Below are 18,644 nucleotides of genomic sequence, written 5' to 3' on the forward strand. Positions count from 1 at the left end.
AGCCTGCAGCCTGCTTCTCTGTCCTCCCAGTGCTGCTGCTCTCCTCTTGCCCAGTGTTTCTGATAGGGTTTGACAGCACATGGGGCACGAAGGCAGCTGCAGCCATGGGGCATGCGTGCGTCCCGACCCTCCTGGGTGCTGTCTGCAGCTCAGAGCTGCTGCTCCCAGCAGGCAAATGTGCGCTGACCCTATGTGTGGATGTGTGGCAGGAGCACTGGCGTGTGCAGGATTTGATAAACTGCTCTTGCATCTGCAAATAGCTGTAGCTAAGCTCTGGTGGTGGTTCAAATTCGCTCCTGGTTAGTGAAGTGGTGTAATGAGGGTTCAGAGGCGTGGGTGCTGGTTCCAGCCCAGTTTTCATTGAAGAGCTGAGATATGCTGTATTCACACACTGGGGAAAATACTTGGTGTTGCTACAGCCTGAGCTGCAGTGGGTTATTACAGCAGTAGATAACTGCAGGTTTGGTGCAGCTGTGTTCATTTGTGCATAGATCATAGAATCATAGAATGGCCTAGGTTGAAAAGGATCACAATGATCATCTAGTTTCAACCCCCCTCCTATATGCAGGGTCTCCATCCACTGGACCAGGCTGCCCAGAGCCACATCCAGCGTGGCCATGAACGCCTCCAGGGATGGGGCATCCACAACCTATTGGGCAAATAAATATGGATTTGTGTGGTGGGAGCACGTCTCCCCTGGGTATCCATCATCGGAGAAAATGGTCTCTTCTGCGTGACATTTCTGCATCACTTGGCCTGCAGCAGCACTGCCTGGTTTTCCCCCATGGGCTGGATATAGGGCAGGGTCTTTCCTTCAAGGTTATCATTCCAGGAACAAGTGAGCTGTCTCGCATGAAGGCAGCACTGCCCTTCAGACTGTTGATCCCGCAGGCAGGATGCGCGTGTGTGTGTGTCTCTGTCTGACACCTGATGGTTCCTCTTTTTCCCCAGACGTATTCCCTCAGCCCGACCTGACGGATGAAGGTTTAGCCCGCCCGGTGCTGGCTGGCATCGTTGCCACCATCTGCTTCCTGGCTGCTGCCATCCTCTTCAGCACACTCGCCGCCTGCTTTGTCAACAAGCAACGCAAACGCAAACTGAAGCGCAAGAAAGGTGAGCTTGGCCCCGGCGTGCTTCTCTCCTCGTCCTATCTGTCCTCTTGTTGTTTCTGTCCTCTATCCTGACTGTGTCGTGGTGGTAATGTTCTTCCCTGTCTTGTCTCTTCTTCCACCCCTGCGCGTCTTCAGGTGAAGCCCTGACTTCATCCCCCGGCTGTGCCTGAAAGCGCCTGAGTTCGGGAGTGGGACAGGAAGGGTGGGTGACGAGGCGGCACAGAGGCCTGGGATTTCTGAGGGCACAATCTCACGTGGTGACAGGTCTTAGAGCTTGGGGGTTAGGGCTGGGATCTCCCCTTGGCTGAGGGGGACCAACGCCCTCCCCAGGGCCCCCCCAGCAATGGGCTCTGCAGCCGCTTGGCTCTGCTTGGTGGTGTCCAGTGGCTGTGCTAGGCTAGAGAAGACCCCAAGAAGGAGACTCCATCATTTTCCTTCCCTAAAGCTGGGCCTGCAGCCACCTTACAGGAGCACCTGGTAGGGAAACCACCATCTTTTCAGGCAGCTGGGGCGCTAGAGAGGGCAGGGGAATCAGCTCCTTTGCCTCTAGCGTGTGAAATTGCGGCAGCAGGACTGATAGGAATCTGTGACGGGAGCTGTTTGTTGTCAGCAACCATTAAAGTACAGCAGCAATGAAAACTTGGCCTCTTGTTGAGTGTTTTCTTTGTGGTTGTGATGTTGTCTGTGTGTCTCTCTGTCTTGTTGCGCCTCCTCAGCGTTCTCTCTTCTTTCCCCTTTTATTCTCTTCCAGACCCTCCTCTCTCGATAACCCACTGCAGGAAGAGTTTGGAGTCCCCGTAAGTATCTGTCTTAGATGTGGCACCAGGCTGTGGGTCTTCAGGGTGCCTCTTCCTACAGTTGTTGCAAAGGTCGAATGGAAATATCTGGCCTTGTTTTGTGACGATTTGGTTTCGATGTTCTGTAAACTTGTGGGAACAAAATGGTTCACAAGAGACAAGCAGGGTTTGGAGCAGAAAGCAGCAGGGACAAGCACAGCAACCTTTAAGAGATGACTGTGTGGATCTGGACGTGTTGAGCAGGTGGAAAGGAATTACACACCCAGCTTGAAAATGGCTCCTCAAGGGAAGGGCTGCTGCTGTGTTCAGAGTCCTTCATGCAAGCTCAGTGTAGTTTTGAGTTGTTCTGTTGGCTCTGTTTTTCTTGGAAAAATTCAGAATCTCAAATGCATATCTTTTCATTTCCTGTGAAGTCTCTGCTGAAGTCTCTTTGCACATATGCTCAAAGGCTGTGGGTCAGGATGCTGCGCTGGCCACAACTCCTTCCAGAGCCCTTCGAAAGTGCTTATAGCCACTAATGCTTGCACTTCTGATGTGAGTGCAAGATTCTGAGGTGTGGACACGTCATGCTTAAGCTCCTGGACTGTTGCATAGCGTTCCTGTGTTGGTGGATCTTAATCTTCCTTTTTTCAGTTCATCCGCCGTGCTGAAATGGCCACACTCACATCATCTCTGTTGGATCTGCTACCTTTTGCCCTTCAATCTTGTTTGAGGCTTTCTGAATAGGGATGCTGTTCTGACGTTTATCTCTTCCTGCCATCTCTTTATCTTTTGAGGCTCTCAGCCTTAAATTTGAGTATTTGAAATGAGGAAAAAATTGATTTGAAACCATCTGTCAGCATCTCTTAGTGAGATGCTGAGATCTGCCGGAGGGAATGTTTGCTTGAGGTTCTTCTGGAGCCCTAAAATGGGGGAGCACTTCTTGGGGGCTTTCCCAGATGTGGGTAGCTTTGGTGAACGTAGGAAACTTTGGAAAGAGTTGGAAAAAGGCTCTGGATCTGTCTTTCCTTCTGATGGGACTGTGGAGCTTGTTATGAGACATTGGAGCAAACTGCCTGCCCTAAGGGGGATGCAAAAGTGTCCTGAGGAGTGGGGACTGTGTGTGGTGGTTCCAGCTCCTCTTTCCCACTTGCTTCTTGCAGCCTGTGTCGGAGCTGGCCGAGCCATCATGGTAGTTCCACAGATTTCTTCCAGCAGTTTCTCTTTTGAGATCTTTGCTTTCTGGATCCAGCAGTTCTTCTGGATGAGAAGAGCTTGTTTCCCCTCAGGTGACGTCCCCCTCTCTCGGTTTTTCTCCCCTGTGGTCCAGGTTGTCTTCTGGCAAGGTGAGTCCGGAGAGCATCCGCACGCTCCGTCCCCCGTCCGAGTCCTCTGACGACCAAGGCCCGCAGGCCAAGCGGATGCTGAGCCCCACCAAGGAGAAAGAGCTCTCCCTCTACAAGAAAACCAAGCGAGCCATCAGCAGCAAGAAGTACAGCGTCTCCAAGGCGGAGGCCGAAGCTGAGGCCACCACCCCCATCGAGCTCATCAGCCGCGGACCGGATGGCCGCTTTGTCATGGACCCGGCGGAGATGGAGCCCTCGTTGAAGACGCGGAGGATCGAGGGCTTCCCCTTCGTGGAGGAGACGGACATGTACCCCGAGTTCCGGCAGTCGGATGAGGAGAACGACGACCCTGTCGTCCCAGCCTCCGTCACAGCCCTCAAGGCCCAGCTCACCCCTCTCTCTTCCAGCCAGGAGTCCTACCTTCAGCCACCAGCATACAGCCCCCGGTTCCACCGGGCGCTGGAGGGTCCCGGCGCCCTGCAGGCCACAGGCCAGGCCCGTCCGCCGGCCCCCCGGGCTTTCCACCACCAGTTTTACGGTTACCTCAGCAGCAGCAGCCCCGGGGAGGTGGACCCGCCGCCCTTCTACATGCCAGAAGTCAGCCCTCTCAGCTCGGTCATGTCCTCCCCGCCGCTGCACCCCGAGGGGCCCTTTGGACACCCCACCATCCCCGAGGAGAACGGGGAGAACGCCTCCAACAGCACGCTGCCCCTGGCCCAGACCCCCACGGGGGGCCGGTCCCCCGAGCCCTGGGGGCTCCCCTTCGGCAGCCTGGAAGCGTCCCCCGCGGCGACGTTCCCCCCTCAGCTCCAGCAGTGCGAGGCGGCGGCCGAGGGCTCCCAGCCCACCGGTTGTCTTCCTCGAGGGCCGCCTCCTTCCTCTCTTCAGGTCGTCCCCGCATCCTACCCGGGCATCCTGCCCCTGGAGGCACCAAAGAGTTGGACTGGCAAGTCACCCAGCAGGGGCCAACCCTCTGTGCCCACCACCACCAAGTGGCAGGACAAACCTATGCAACCCATGGGATGTCAAGGGCAGCTAAGACATACCAGTCAAGGTATGGGCATACCTGTGTTGCCTTACCACGAACCGTCCGAGCCCGTCGGCCACAGCGGCACAAGCACATTCAGCCTGGACACCAGGTGGTACGAGCCCCAGCCCCGACCTCGGCCCAGCCCTCGGCAGGTCAGGAGGGCTGAGCCCAGTTTACATCAGGTGGTGCTACAACCTTCGAGGCTTTCTCCTCTAACCCAAAGCCCCCTCAGCTCCCGCAACAGCTCCCCGGAGCTGACCGCCCGCGCCAGGCCCCGTCCGGGCCTCATCCAGCAGGCTGAGGTGTCAGAGATCACCCTGCAGCCTCCCGCAGCGGTCAGCTTCTCCCGCAAGTCCACGCCGTCCACCGGATCCCCCGCGCCGAGCAGCCGGGGGGAGAGCCCCAGCTACCGACCTGCCACAGCCTTCACCTCGCTGACCGCCGGCTTTTCTGGCTCCCAGGGCTCCTCCCTGCCCGCGGACACCATGGATGTTTTTGGAGACATCCCCTCTCCAAGGAGGGCTAGCGAGGAGATTCTCAGACCGGAGCCCACATCGACTACGGTAGCCACCTCGGGGTAAGTGCGTGAGACCCGTGGTCCGCCCCCCCACCCCCAGGCCCTCTCCCGACTTCCCCCATCCCACCTCGCCCTTCCCTTCCCTCCAACCCCTTCCCCGCCATCATCATCCGAACTGTAGGGTCTCTCTGGGTACGCTGCAGCATCCCTTTTGGAGATGGCGTCCCGCGGGCTTTGCTAGGCTGCGGCTCTGCAGAGGCTCACGCTGCGGGTGCAGGGTGCATGGCCGCTGCCCGAGCCGGCTCGGGGTTAGGCAGGCGGCCTTCCCGATGCTGCTTTCCTCCTCCCCGACTGCTGATGTGGGAACTGGAGCTCTGTGGTTGGGGTACCAGGCTGACAAATGCCTGGGCCGCAGGCCTGGCTCCTGGCTCACGTAGGTAAGTGTCCTGGTGTCACCGGCGGTTGTTTCCTCTTCTAGCTTCTGGCTCTTGGCTTTCTTCGAACGTTAGGGCTGCTGCGCCTGTGTCTTCCTTCTGTTCCATCCCGCGGAATCTAGAGAGCTTTAATGCATGACAGAAACAGCTATAAAAACCACCGCCCCATCTGCAAAAGGGATGCTGCAGCCCCAGGACGCGGGCAGGGAGAGATCAAGGACTTAGCCCCACCAGCAGCATGTCAGGAGAGGAAAAAATAACCCAGTGGAATTCAGGAGGCCGCCGGCACGCTCAGATCCTGCCCTAAAGAGGGATGTGGCTGCACTAGACTGTAGCGGCTGGTTTTCCAGGTACCAGGGTTGCTCCAGGCAAAAAGCGTCTCTCTCTCTCTCTGTATTCCTCCTCTCTTCCTCCGTCTCTTTCACAGCACCCCAGATCCCGTAGCCGTGCTTTTGTTCCATCCTTTCGTCTCGCTTCATTTCGGCTTGTTGTTGTAGGGGGGGCCGAGCCCCTCGGCTTGTGATGGAGCCCTGCGGCGCGGTCGGAGGCGTTCGGAGCAGAGCCGTGGTTTTTGGGGTGGGGGGAGGCAGCCTTTCACCCCGCAGCGCCCTCCGCATTTCACTCCCACTCTCTGGTACCTGGAAGCGTTATGGCCTTAGGAAATCCCTCCAGCGCGGCTGGGGAAAGGGGTGCGTAGGGTGCAGGGAGGGCTCACGGGAGAGGCTGGGGAGGGAGAGGGGGACCTGGAGGACCTGAGATGATTTCTGCGCGGCTCTTGGGAGCGCAGGTCCGTAGCGATGCAGACACGTACGCATAGATCCACGTCTCCACGCAGTCTCAGAGCCAGGGCACCCCGAGGAGCTCCAGGTACAGGACAGTCGCAGGACAAGTCTGTGTTAGAGCACTGTTGTCCGTGCTTTTAAGCAGTGTATCCATTCGCTTTGTTGATTATTATTTTTGTTCTTTTCCTTTCTCTTCTGTTTCTTTCCCCCTTTCTTCTCCAGCCTTGTTTCGTTTGTGTTTCAGTTTGGTTTCTTTCCCTCCTTTTTCCTTTGGAGTTGTTGACGTGCTGATGTGTTGCGGAGCTCGGCTCCTTGCGGGTGTTGATAACTGCTTTGTTTTTGATTAATCTCAGCTATCTGGGCAGTGTTGTCGAGACAAGCTTCTCCTCAGCTCAATAGGTAAGGGTGATCCATGTCCGAAAGGATGGTGTGGGCGCTGCGGAGGGTGGCCGGGAGCGGGGCATGAGAGGGGACATGGAAGGGGCTTCTCCAATACCATCTCTTCCTTTAAAGGGGAATAAGGAATTATAAAACACTAGGAAACACCTCTGGACGCACAGTATCTGTGGCTTTTGGGTTTCCCCTTTCCCTTTGGAGGAGCTCAGAGCCCCGCACCTTGAGCTGGTTGAAATAGGTGCCCCTGGGACAAGCCGGCTGCAAACGGTGCTTGTGGGCAGTGGCTCCAAAAGAAGACTCCGGTTCCATTCCACAAAATGGAGATTTTTGTTTCCATCTGTTTTCTTCTTCCCAAGGCTTCTCAGATGTAGAAAGTGGGAGAGGTCTATGTTTCAAGGTGGGCTCTGTGCTTGGCAGCACCTTCGCTGCGGTTCCAGGCAGGTGGAGTGTTTCATCATTCCCGTGGCGAATGTAGTTACAGTACAAAGCCCTCCCTCCCCGAAAAGCTCCTTGGAGAAATCTGTAAGACTTCTCCTGACCCAGCTGTAATTAAACAGCCCTAAGCAAATCTGGAAAGATTCTCTCAAGAAAATACCTCTCAGGGGCTCCCATGTCGGAGCTGTTTCCTGGATGGCCACAGGCATCCCTGGAATGGCAGCAGGAGCAATCTGGGAGATGGTTTCCGGATCATATAAGCAGAGAATTTCCTCCTTTTTTCCTCTTTCACTACAATGGATAAAACCAGGTGGGATGATGCTTGTTCTTAGCCCTGAGGAGTCAGCCAGGCTGGCTATGAAAGGAGAGGTGGGATTGAAGATAGGACTTTGTAGGGCCTGACCATGCCCAAGCTTTGTTAGGTTCAAAACCTGCAATCACGAATGAGAAGTGTCAAGGGCCTGGCTCATACTCACCCAACAGCCTGAGAAGCCCACTGGAGTGGGGGAGATGCCTAGGGAAATTAAATAGATATTTCCAGGAGAGAGAAACCCTTGTTCATTGCAGGGGAGTTGGACTAGATGACCTCAAATGGTTCTGTGAGTTCCTCCAGCTCACGTGGAGCTTTGTACTGAGGTGGAGAGAGGAAGGAAGGGATGTTGGATCTTGGTCATGGAGCTGTGATGGATGCTCCGTGGAGGAGCCATCCTCTTGGCATGGCAAAACCCCTCTGGTTTGAGCTTTGCAGTTTCCAGAGCTCCTGAGTGCTGTTTTATCTCTTTTATCCGTGGTGCTTCCTTAATCCAAGAGATCTGGAGACCTGAATGAGTGTGGATTCAGCAAAGCCAGATCAGTCCAGTCTCATGTCCTAGCTTGATGGGGCTCTTGCACAGGTTGCCCTTGGTTCCTGTCTCAGCAGTGAGCCCCATGGGTGGGTGGGTGCCAGGAGCAGGGTGACACTGTCCTACAGGACACTTGCTGAGAAACAGCAGTGAGTCCTGCTCTGAGGTGCTGCCAGGGGTTGGAATTGCAGGAGTGAGTCCAGAGTCATTATCCCAAAAAAGGGGAAGCCACAAGGAGAATAAATCTTGCTCTAATAAGCGAGGAATCCTGTAAAGAGCCCAGCTAAGTAATTTCGTGTTGATTTGGGGTCGTAAAATTGTCAGTGGATGCAGAGCACAGGGATTTTCTACTATAGCAGCTGGATTTCTGTACTGCAGTCATAAAAACCAAGAGGAGGAGAGGGAGAGGCGGTTTGTGAGTTGATGGCAGCTGCACTGGGAGCAGGAGCTGCCACGTGGTGGCTTTTGCTGGGTGAAGGTGAGCAGGGAGAAATGCTGCCATTACTGCATTAGCGGCTTCCCATCTTCTGCTTCAACCCAGCGGACGGTGATGCATCTCCTACCAGGGAAGAGGGCATTGTCGTCTCCCTGCAGAGGGAAACCCAAAAACCACAGACGTGACACCGAGCTCCTGTGTCCCTTGGCATCGCAGGCAGCCCCCTCTGGCCCCCATTGCCAGTGCTGCCAATGCCAGGAGCTCATGGGCTGGGTGCATCGTAGCATTGAGTGACAAAGGGACATCGGTGCCAGGCGTGCAGGAGCTCCCCTTGCTCCCCGCTTGAAAGCAAACAGGTTCCCCTTTAAAGACTGTCCATGTGCTGATCCTCTGCATGTGTTTCATGCCTCCTCCCGCTTGGAGAAGTTGTGAGTCCTCCTGTCTGAGTGCGTTCTTTCCTTTCTTCTTCTTATTTTTTTTTTTATTTTCACTTTATTTATTTTTATTTTATTTTATTTTTTTACTTATATATTTTCACACTCCTGTTTTTCATTTATCCTCCTTTTTCCCCCCTCTTTTCCTGTGACTGTATCCCCCCCTCCCCTTTCTTTCCACTCCGGTCCCTTTTCCCCCGTCCTCTCTCCTCTCCTGTCAGCATGGTGCAGTCCATGGTGTAGATGAGTTGTGTCATCTGCAGACCTGCAGAAGGGTCCCCCTGCTCCGGTGTGCTCCCAGCTGTCACCAGCCCCCTCTTCCCTCGTTTTGGCAGCAGTGGTCTGGCAACAGCTCTGGGGGAAGGGGCCGCAACTGCTGTGTGTCTCCAGCACCTCTTGCACTAAAGGATCTCAATCGGTGCATGGTGGCGTCCTGGGATGGAGGTGGCACAGGGCACTGCCTCAGAGCAAAGAGCATAAGACAATCTTGAGGGGATCCCGCAAGAACTTGAACTTGAGGTTGAGCCTCGTGTAGGCAAATGGAGCTCTTCATCCAAGGATGAGGGGGTGGAGGAGCCTGGCTGGGATGTGGTGGGCACTGGAGATGGCCAAGCAGACGCTGTGAAACGTCCAAGCTATTCCTGGATATCACTGTCTTTACTCAAGGAGAAAAGAAGAGTGGAAGAGTGTGAAAGACCTCCACGATGTCCTTGAAGGTCACAGCTTGTGCTTTTGCGTGGCTTCCCCCTGGTGGGCGAAAAAACACTAGTGATGCTTAAGGGGCCTTCTCCCTTAACATCTTCACTTTGTATGTGGAAAGGCGTTTGAAGAAAACGTAGCTGTGTGGTATCTGTTGGTTTGGACAACTTCATCCACAGCTGCCCTTCCCTGTCCTTCCTGGGGTTGAGTACCTCGCCAGTCTTTCCAGAATGTCTCTGTGCACATGCTTCAGACCTTTGCTGGTGCAGAAGGACTGTCCTTCGAAGACTTGAGGAAAAATTCTGTGCTGAATGTTTTATGGAATCGCACAGCAGTAACGGCTGGAAATCCCACGTGTTTCTTGAAGCTTCTTTCCTTGGCTCCATCCTGAAGCCTCCAGAAGTTCATCCCCCTCTCTGAACCTCTCGTCTGTTGGCGCTCAGGATCCCTTGTGCATGGATGGCTGCCCAAAGTACAGACTCTGGGGGCAGGAGGAGGCTTTTGGCTGGACTTAAAATGCAAATTAATTCGATTGAGTCGGAGACCTTTGAAGAAATAAAGGGTGGGTAGAGCAGATAAAATTTGGCTGGTGAGTAGCATCGTTTTGTCCTCCACTGTATCTCTTCCTTGCCAGAGGTCAGACTGTATTTATAGTGACACATGGGTTCAGTGCGCTCGCTGTTGATATTTGTGTGTATAAATACAAGCCCAATTAGGGAGGAACTAGCGGAAACGAACTTCAGGCAATTTCCTCATAATCCCTTGGTAAATCTGTCTCATTTTGTCAACATGCCACAGTCACTAGCATCTTCTTAGAAGAAAAAAGAATGGAAATAGCAAGAGGCTTTAACATACGGAGCTCTAATAGTATTAGCAAAGTTGTCTGGGCTACGAGACAGAAAGACATGCTTGTGGCAATGCAGTGACATCCAGGGCTTGGCACACGTGAGCCCCATGGCAGAGGACTGGTATTGGAGTAGCTGAGGTTGCAGTTGGCCAAGTACCTTTCTTGCTTAAGCTGCCTGTACGTCGGGGCTGTGGGAAGAAGGCATTTGAGCACAGCGACTCTTCAAGCTTGTAAATGTCTTCCCTACAAAGGAAGACTTGTTTGGATCCCTCCAGCAGGGCTACCAGCTTGTGTAATGAGATGCTTCCTTTTCAGCTGATGCACTGCTCTGCTGGGAGCTGGAAGAGAGGATCTCCGGGAGCATCCGTGCCTTGATGTCTCTGTTGCAATGGGAAACATGAAAGGGGCTTTTCTATCCCAGCCTTTGGGTTCCCGTTGCGTCTGCTGCGCCCCAGCTGCTTCACCACATTATGCTGCGTTTTCCTTGGTCCTCTCCAATGCTAATAGCAAAAGCGAGAAGCTTTGTAATCACGTGCATCTTCAAAAACAACCCCTTCTGCTCCCCAAGGGGGGAACAGCCCTGGGGAGCTCTTAGTGCCTCTCCAGCTGAAGTGTGCACAGCTCCAGCAGCCGCTTGGGATCTCAGATTGATGCGTTGCTTATGAGCTGCACTCCCACACTGGTATTTCATGGCACACATGGAGACTGGCAGAGGGGGAAAGCCTTGTGTGTGCGCTGCTGGAGAGATGAGAAGCTCCAGATGGACCTCAGGTAGCACCGTGCCTGTTCTCCTCTTCCGTGCTGTTCCTGCTAGGCACCTGCAGTGTTTCTGTCATGGTGAATGGCTGACACCTCATCGACAGCCCAAGAATGGGGTGAAAATTTTGGTGACGCAGAGTTGGACTCGGTGATCCTTGTGGGTTCCTTCCAATGCAGGCTATTCTGTAACTTCATCGAAGCGATGCTCTGACCCATCCGACCTCCTGCCTTGTGAGGTGCTTGTGGGGTCCTGTCCTTCACAAAGCTCTCAGCACTCCTCGCTCTGGCTTAGACACTTTGCTTATATACTCAGCTCACAGATCTCAAACCTGCTGATATTTTCAGTTTTGGTGAATGGTGCAGTAGGTGGCATCCTTGCCACAGTGCTCATTTGCCATTCGTCGCCTTCCTCATCTGCAGCAGTGTGTTAGTGGAGAAGGCAGGAATGCTTCTCCTCACTTGTGATCCTCAACATTTCCTATGCATGTTTTTTTTCTGCATACCTTATGTTTTGAGCCTGTCGTGGTTATTTGCTGTTAGTTGGCCTCTTGGACTGGATAAGTGCAGTGAAATGGGAACAGAAGAAAAGCATTGTGTGTTTGGGTAGAAGTAAACGTGCTGAGAAGATGCATTCACCATCAAGAAGTTCTCATTCCCCTAACTGTGTGTGGGATGTGCCATGTTTTCACTGCTGGAAACTGCACTGAGGAAGAGCCTTGCTCCCATTTTCTGCTGGCAGTAGCTCTGAAAGCACAGCCAGCCCTGCCTGACCTCAGGAATGCTGGTGGGGGCTGCGAGAGGGGACAGACACGATGGGCTGGCACTTGAGCCTTGCAACCATCATAGAAAACTGAAGATCCTGGAGCTGCTGTCTGTGCTGCCTGCTGTGTTGCTGATTTGGTGACATGCTTTCGTCACTGAGTTAGGAGACCAGAAGACCAGAAGAGTGCCATCCCATCCTTTGAAGGATGGGACAGGGTAAGCGCGGGCTCGTGTCATTTCTGGGCACCTCCTGTGCAGGCTGCTGTCACATCTGAGGCTGATCCCAGGTCACCACCCATGGCCTTACCTGCCTGAACTTACACTTCTGCTCCCCTGGCTTGAGATTCATACAATATGGAGAGATGTGAAGATGAAACAAAGGGGAAAGAAAGGGGAATGCAGCAAATGGGGGATGCTGTGATGTGTTACAGGTGAATGCTGGACCAGCTGTTCTCCGAAGGAAAAGGTTTTCTTCTACTGCCCTGCATTATAGCAGTCATTTTTCAATCCTTGGATTGAAAAATCCTTGGCAAAACAGGCACAGCGAAGGGAAGTGGAGCACAGAGCCTTTGCGAAGGGGAGACCGCTTAACCTTGAGCAGATTCCTGTACAAGAGTTACGTGGGGACTAAGTCTGGGAAACTATCTCTTACAACTACTGACACTCCCACTGGAAAAATACCATTACAAATCCCCTCCTTGCCCCCTGCAATGAATTCTCGTTGGCATTTTCATTTCCAAGCCGTGGTGCGTCCTGTCCTGCGAGGCCAGAACATCCAGCTCCCGACATCCCAGTGTGAAGGAGCAGAAGCTTCTGTGCCTTTATATTTGTTGTCGCTTCTAGCTGGGAGCAAGGTGCTGACCCCAGCTGTGCCCTTCGTGTCCCTGTCTGTTGTGCAGTCCCTGTTTTCTTTGCCATGGGAGCCAGGCAGGATCCCTGCCTCCGTCCTGCTCGTTGCGCCGGTGTCAGCCGCCCCGTGTCGCGCAGGTCTCGGTGCTGTCGTGCCGCTTCCGCGTGTCTCTTCCTCCCTCTCCATCCCCAAGGGGTTTCCCCACCACTTCCCAAAAATACCTTATCGGACATAGGATCTGCCCCGTCCTTTGTGTCTAGCAGTGCCGGTGTGGCAGGCAGGTGAGCCGGGTGCCGGCTGCGCTCTCTTTGTGCTGGGACTTTGCGACGCAGCTGAGCGGGAGGGGACGGGGACACGGACACGTGTGGGTCTCCTGTCTCCTACGGCAGCGTGCCCGGCCTGGGCTTTCTCACCTTTTCCTTCTCCATGGCAGAGCTGGCTGGGGTCGACCATTCCCCGCCTGGGACGCCCCGCAGCCCAAGCGTGACCCGGAGCCGCTGATGGCACGTGTCTGCTTTTCCTTTCTAGAAAACGTCCATCTCCGTCCTGGGACGCTGCTGCACCTGAGAGGCTCGAAGCTCTGAAATACCAGCGGATAAAGAAGCCCAAAAAGTCATCCAAGGGCTCCTCGAAATCCAGAAAACAATCCAGTGAGTGTGAGGACCCCACGATCCCCCAGCAGCGTCCCCCTGTGCCCCCATGGATTGCTTGGGTTGGTCTCTGAGCGCCTGCCTAGCTCCTGCCTCCCAGATGGATGGCTGCTTGCCCACGTGCTGTCTGCAGTTCTTCCCCTGCTTCCCAACCCCATTCACCTTCCATCCTTTAACATCTGCCCTTTACTCATCTTTAGTGACTTTACTTACTTTTTTTTTTTTTTTTTTTTTTTATGATTCTTCTATGCTTGTTTCTTTTTCCCTGATGTCCAACCTGCTGCTTGCATGCTGGAGCCCCCCCTCCTCCCTCTTGCTCCTCCCTCCCTTCCACTCGAGGCGACTTTCCACATCCTCTCCTACAAAGGCCTACTTTCCTTCCAGCAAATCTTTCCCCCTTCCTTACCCCACATCTGTTGGGGTTTGGAGTGTTGCGGGGAGGAGGAACAGACTTGATATAAGCTCCGTTTTATAGCAGTGCTACAGGTGGGTTCCATATCTCATCCCTCTGCCTTCTCTCCTCTGCAGACGGCTCTGCCTCCCAGGTTCAGCACCTTCCCAGCTCTCAGGTACTGTGGCCTGACGAGGCTGTCTGCCTCCGAAAGAAGAAGAGACACCCTCGTCAGGACCCCTTTGCCCGCCTCTCGGCGCTGAAGGACGACCTCTGCCACCGGCAGCTCCCTGAGGACCAGACAGCCATCCTCAACAGCGTGGACCACGACGACCCCAGCGGGCACGCCACTTTGCTTTAGCCTCATGCTGACCCAAGAGAAGGTTAAAAGGGAGAGGGTAGAGGGAGCTGAAACCTCGACTGCGTGCACGCCGGGGTTGGGCAGCTTTTGGCAAGGATGAGCTGGGGCGACCGGGGTGGGTTGGGGTCTAGAGGGGGGGATGCCAGGGGCTTCTCAGATCTGCATCTCTCCCTTAAAGCTTTGGTGAGATGGGGAGGGGGTGTCACACCTCTGTTTCAGAGAGTTTTCAGATGTAAAAGGCATAGATGGAGATTCTGACATCTGCTTCTGCAGGTTGTGTGTAGGTGGAAGTTGTGAGATTAAGCAGCCAGCCTTGAATTGAAAGAAGGAATTATGTGACACGAGGTGTGATCGATTGACAAGGAACTGACAACCCAGCTAGCTAACAGCTGGTAATCCCATGAATCTGATTATGATAAAGTACATCCAAACGGTCCCAGGAAAGCTGCAACTGTGAAATCTCCTTGCCTCTCCCTGCCCAGCCTCCCATTATGTGAAGATAACAGCAACAACGTCACTGACATCTTTCCTTGCCCATCTCTGAACGGGAAAACTGGAAAGACCCCATGGCTTCACGCCAGCCTGAGAAGTGATAAATCACTGTTTGTCTGTGCATATGCATTTTGAACCTTTTTAACATGTACCAAACCCTTTGCAAGCACGCAGGTATGGAGCCGTTTGCATCCACAGGTGGTTTCCCCTCAAAGCCTGGTTTGTGCCAGCTTTGATGAGGGTGGTTTTGACCATTTCTTCCTGACGCTCCATGTATCACTCACATATGTTCCTCAGTGCTGTGCAGAAATGTCATTGCTTACTATGGTCACGTTTGTAATCTCTGTTCATAACTGCAGAACGGGGAGATGCTGCTGTAGGTGTGTGAGTGAGCAGGGTTTCACCACGTGTTCCCAAAAGCCCCTGTGGCCAACGTGACCCTGAGCCAAGGCAGCTGGAAAAGTCCAGCTCTGTGGGTCGTGATGGACGGCTGCTCCAAGCACAAAGCTCAGCCCAGCATTTGGCATCATTTTGAAACGTGTTGCTGCTGGTTTCACTGTCCACCCCTTCTCCCTCCTGTTCCAGCCCGGCTGTGTAGGTGACCTGTGACTCCTGCTTTGGGATTTATCCCTCCCTTTGCCCATCCGAGGAGACTCGCTGTTCCCCTCTTGGTAATGCTGTTCTAACTCTTCACCAGAATGTATTTCCTCTTCCTAGGGTAGGTTCATTTGGCAACTGATGTTTCTCTGGGTTATGTAGGCCTTTTCTCAGCAGGAAAGCTGCAGCCTGCTCCAAGAACACTGGGCTTCTCTTTCCTGCTCTGCCTCCACTATCGAACTGTGTGGCCTTGGGCAAGTCACTGAACCTCTCTGTGCCTCAGTTCTCCCATCTGTAAAATGGGGATAAGTCATATTTAAGCACTTTTGTAAAGCACTTGGCTGCCCACGGGCAGCAAGTGCTACATGTGTGCTGAGTGCTATTACTACCAAGTGATCCCTACCTTTAAGACTTAGAGATTTTTTTATTTTATTTTAAATGGTAAGATCAAACACTGCATCCAGGTTTGCACACTTCTTCCTCTCTAGCAAAGTGCTAAACCTGCCAGCCTGCCTGGGAATAAACACCAATGTCACGTGGATATTCTTCCTTTAAGCTGATTCAGGCTGTTAGAAAAAGAGAATCCAAAAGCCTGCAGGCATTGCCATTTGCATACAAAACTCGTGTTTATTCCCAGGTAGAATTGCCAAGAGATGCTCTGCAATCTTGCCTTTAATTGTGATTTGCCTTGGTTATTGCTCTTGCTGCTGGTTGAACCTCAAAGGGCTTCGATATTTGGAGAAACACGCGACCTCTCAGCTCAGGCGGAGTGAAGGGTCGGGGCATGGCAGTGAGAACAAGCCAAGCTTCCAGGGAGGTTTTAGGTAGAAATCTGTTGATCAGCCTGCCTAGAAATTTCCATTTTTAAATGAAACTGTGCTTTGTCTTCCACCGAGATGTTCAGAAACCTGATGAAAGCAGAGCACGTCTTTTTTCAAATCTCAAAGCCCTGGCTTAGGCTCGAACCGCTTGAGAGAATCCTCTAATCGATGATGAGATATTTTCAAGCTTTAACAACTTCCTTTAGGTGGTCTTCAAACGTGAGCAAGTTTGTCTGAGGAAGGAGGGAGGGTCTCTTAGAGGTGCCTCTCTCTTTCATGCCATCAACCACCAGAGTGAGACTTCAACTTCGCTAACAGTATAACAGAGTATTTCTTTTATTTGAGTGTGTTTTAGGGCTTGACCTAGAATCCACTTGGATCTGAATTGATTTAATGCCATTTGCCTGCTTGGCAGTGGGACAAACTTGTGGGTGACTTCAGCTCGCTGGTGCGAGAGGAGCTGATGTCGGCCCCAGACCTTAGCAGATGTGGAAGCAGGCTTAGCCCCAGGGCTCGCCTCCCTGCTGTCCCCATGGCTGCCCGCTGGCACCGGCCCTGGCCGCCCTCGCTGCACAGACCCTACAGGTGATGGTGACTGGGGATGCTCAGTGGTGTGGTGCCCTGTGGGTGGGGGGTGTGGAGGCTCTGTGCCGGCTGGACCGCAGCTTGCTCGCTCTTCTTTTGGCTCTCGTTGCCTGGGCCTCTCTAGCAGAAGGTTTCCTTGTTCATTTGAACGCTTTCCGAGCTCAAATTTACTCTGCCTGTTTGCACGGGCAAGGCAGCGTCTTTGGGCTGTCAAGGTTGGGGGACCGTGCCCCCATCCTGCTGCAAAGAGGAGGATCTGGAGTGCAGGAAGGTTTGACGGAGTGCGCCAGCTTGCTTGGTCAATCTTTTGAGAGTTTGTTTTCCTTTTTCAGGTGTTTTGAGCCGATGGGCCCTCTGCTTTTCATTGTCTTCGACCTTTAAAGGCTGGAGCTGCAGCCCTCTCTCTTTCAGCCGTGTACCTGCCACGCTGCTGCAGTGGGAAATCCTGCCGGGGCTCCTCATGGACGCGGCTCTTCCCTAAACCATCCCTACCTCCTTTCCCCGCTAGACCAAGTTACCTTCCAATAGACTCTTGCCACGTGCTGGGCCGTGCTTTGGCAGATGGGCTCGCCTCTTGCTTTGGCAACCTCCTCGCTTCTCCCAGCTCTGGTTTCCATGCCCTTCAGGGGTTTCTCTCCTCTGCTCCCGCGGACCTGGGACATCGAAGCTGTGTCAGATGATGCCAACCATTTTCCCCCATTCCATCCCTGTTTGAACTCCGTTTTTGTTTTGATGGTTTGCAAACACGGCTGCTGCTGCTGCTGCTTTTCCTTTTTCTTTTATGCTGCAAAATATATCTTGATTTTTTTTATCTTTCTGGGCCAAACTCTCTTATTTTGTAAGTTTGTCCTAGGGTAGATGGTTCTTGCTTTATTGGCAAACATAAGATCCGTTCCTCCTTGCACGGTGCAAAAGCAGTGTGTTTCATTACGTCTCATGCAAAGCGCTGGGCTGTGGTGGAAGAAACACCTCTGAATCACAAGCTGTGGTGAGGACACAAGCTGAATGTGTCCCTGCATTTAACCCCACTTTTTGGGGTCCTGGTGCTGCAGGTGGGCGAGAGTGTTGCAGCTCTGTGCTTCAGTTTCCCATGGGCTCTGCAGCCAGGCTGTGGGGCTGGAGGAGCACTGAGGCTGCTGCAGGTTTGTTTTGAGAGCATCAGCAAGTGAGAAATGGGCAGGATTCAGCTGCCCCGAGCTGGGGAGTGGATAATGCAGGGAGGTATCTGTACAAGGGCATTGTGATCTGGTTCTGGTGAGCACCAGGCTGTTGTTCCTGCGTGCATTTCCTTGTCAGCTCATCCATGCATGGAGGCTGGAGATAGCTGTGTTTGTGGTGGAGTTTTGCTGGGCAGCTCTGCGGACTGCAGGGAACGGCTCGCTGATTTGTGCATGGCAGTGGTGCTCAGTGAGGTGAGTTGTGCATGTTAAATGGTCTGCTTGGGGCATGGTTTGGCAGCTGGGAGTCACTGCTGTTGCCAGCTCCGCCTCTGAGCCTGCAGGCAAGTTGCTTCAGCACTCTGCCTTGGTTTCCCCATCGCTATTTAGGGAATAACAGCAATGCTGTACCTACCTCCAGGGATGCTGAGGGCCCAGGGCTTGTGGTCAGCACTCCAGCAAACCTCCCAGCAGGGCTGGGTCATGGCTAATGGCATCAGGACATGACACATGCCTTAATGCTGCACGTCTCTCACAGTTAGGACAGAGTCTGCTTGGCGGTTTGATTTCTCCTCCTCCTTAAGGCAGTGATGCAGAATTCGGTTTCCTTTGAGTTTTGGGTTGGTTTCCCCACGTGCTTTTGGCTGTAGTTCTTGGCTCGGGGTGTTCTTCAGAGGGCTGAGGCTGGAAGGCTCACAGTCTGATGGCAGTGATTCCTCCACGGCCCGCTTGGGCTCGCTGCAGAGCTGGCAGAGCTGCTGCTTTTTGTGGAAGGGAACATTTTCAGGGAGCCAGCACAAAAAACGATGTATATATGAGATATAAATACATAGAGAAGTGTAGGACGAGGGTAGATATGTATGCAGAAGTTGGGTATATTTGCATGTAAAGGGTTCGTTTGTCTGTAGTGGGAGTGTTGGTGGAGGGGGAGGGGATTGGGATGGACAAAACCAGGCAGAGCCTGGGGTGGATTTGGGAATGGATGGGCACAGGGCACCTCTCTGCCTGACCTTCATGCGTCCCCATCCCTGCTACACAGGACCTGGTTGTCCTTTTTTTGCCTTTTTTTTCAGTCATGCTCCTCCCCCAGATTTTTTTTGTTTGCTGTGTTCTTTGCATGTGACTCATTACTG

General features: G+C 53.4%; 1 protein-coding gene across 9 annotated transcripts in view; it reads left to right on the forward strand.

Annotated features, from left to right (window-relative positions):
- IGSF9B (immunoglobulin superfamily member 9B) overlaps positions 1–17,167 on the forward strand; it is a 41,023-nt gene extending 23,856 nt beyond the window's left edge. For 2 of the 9 annotated variants that reach the window (XM_052697505.1, XM_052697509.1), the window contains exons 16-20: positions 952–1,113; positions 1,864–1,909; positions 3,219–4,841; positions 12,986–13,107; positions 13,636–17,167. In XM_052697505.1, the coding sequence (XP_052553465.1) occupies positions 952–1,113; positions 1,864–1,909; positions 3,219–4,841; positions 12,986–13,107; positions 13,636–13,859 (2,177 nt within the window). In that variant the 3' untranslated portion in view covers positions 13,860–17,167. The other 7 variants (XR_008209939.1, XR_008209938.1, XM_052697506.1 and 4 more) reach the window with 7 other exon arrangements.
- Positions 17,168–18,644: the final 1,477 nt, after the last annotated feature.

This window comes from Tympanuchus pallidicinctus, unplaced genomic scaffold, assembly GCF_026119805.1.
Source record: "Tympanuchus pallidicinctus isolate F22 unplaced genomic scaffold, pur_lepc_1.0 scaffold30, whole genome shotgun sequence".
In the NCBI taxonomy this organism is placed as follows: domain Eukaryota; kingdom Metazoa; phylum Chordata; class Aves; order Galliformes; family Phasianidae; genus Tympanuchus; species Tympanuchus pallidicinctus.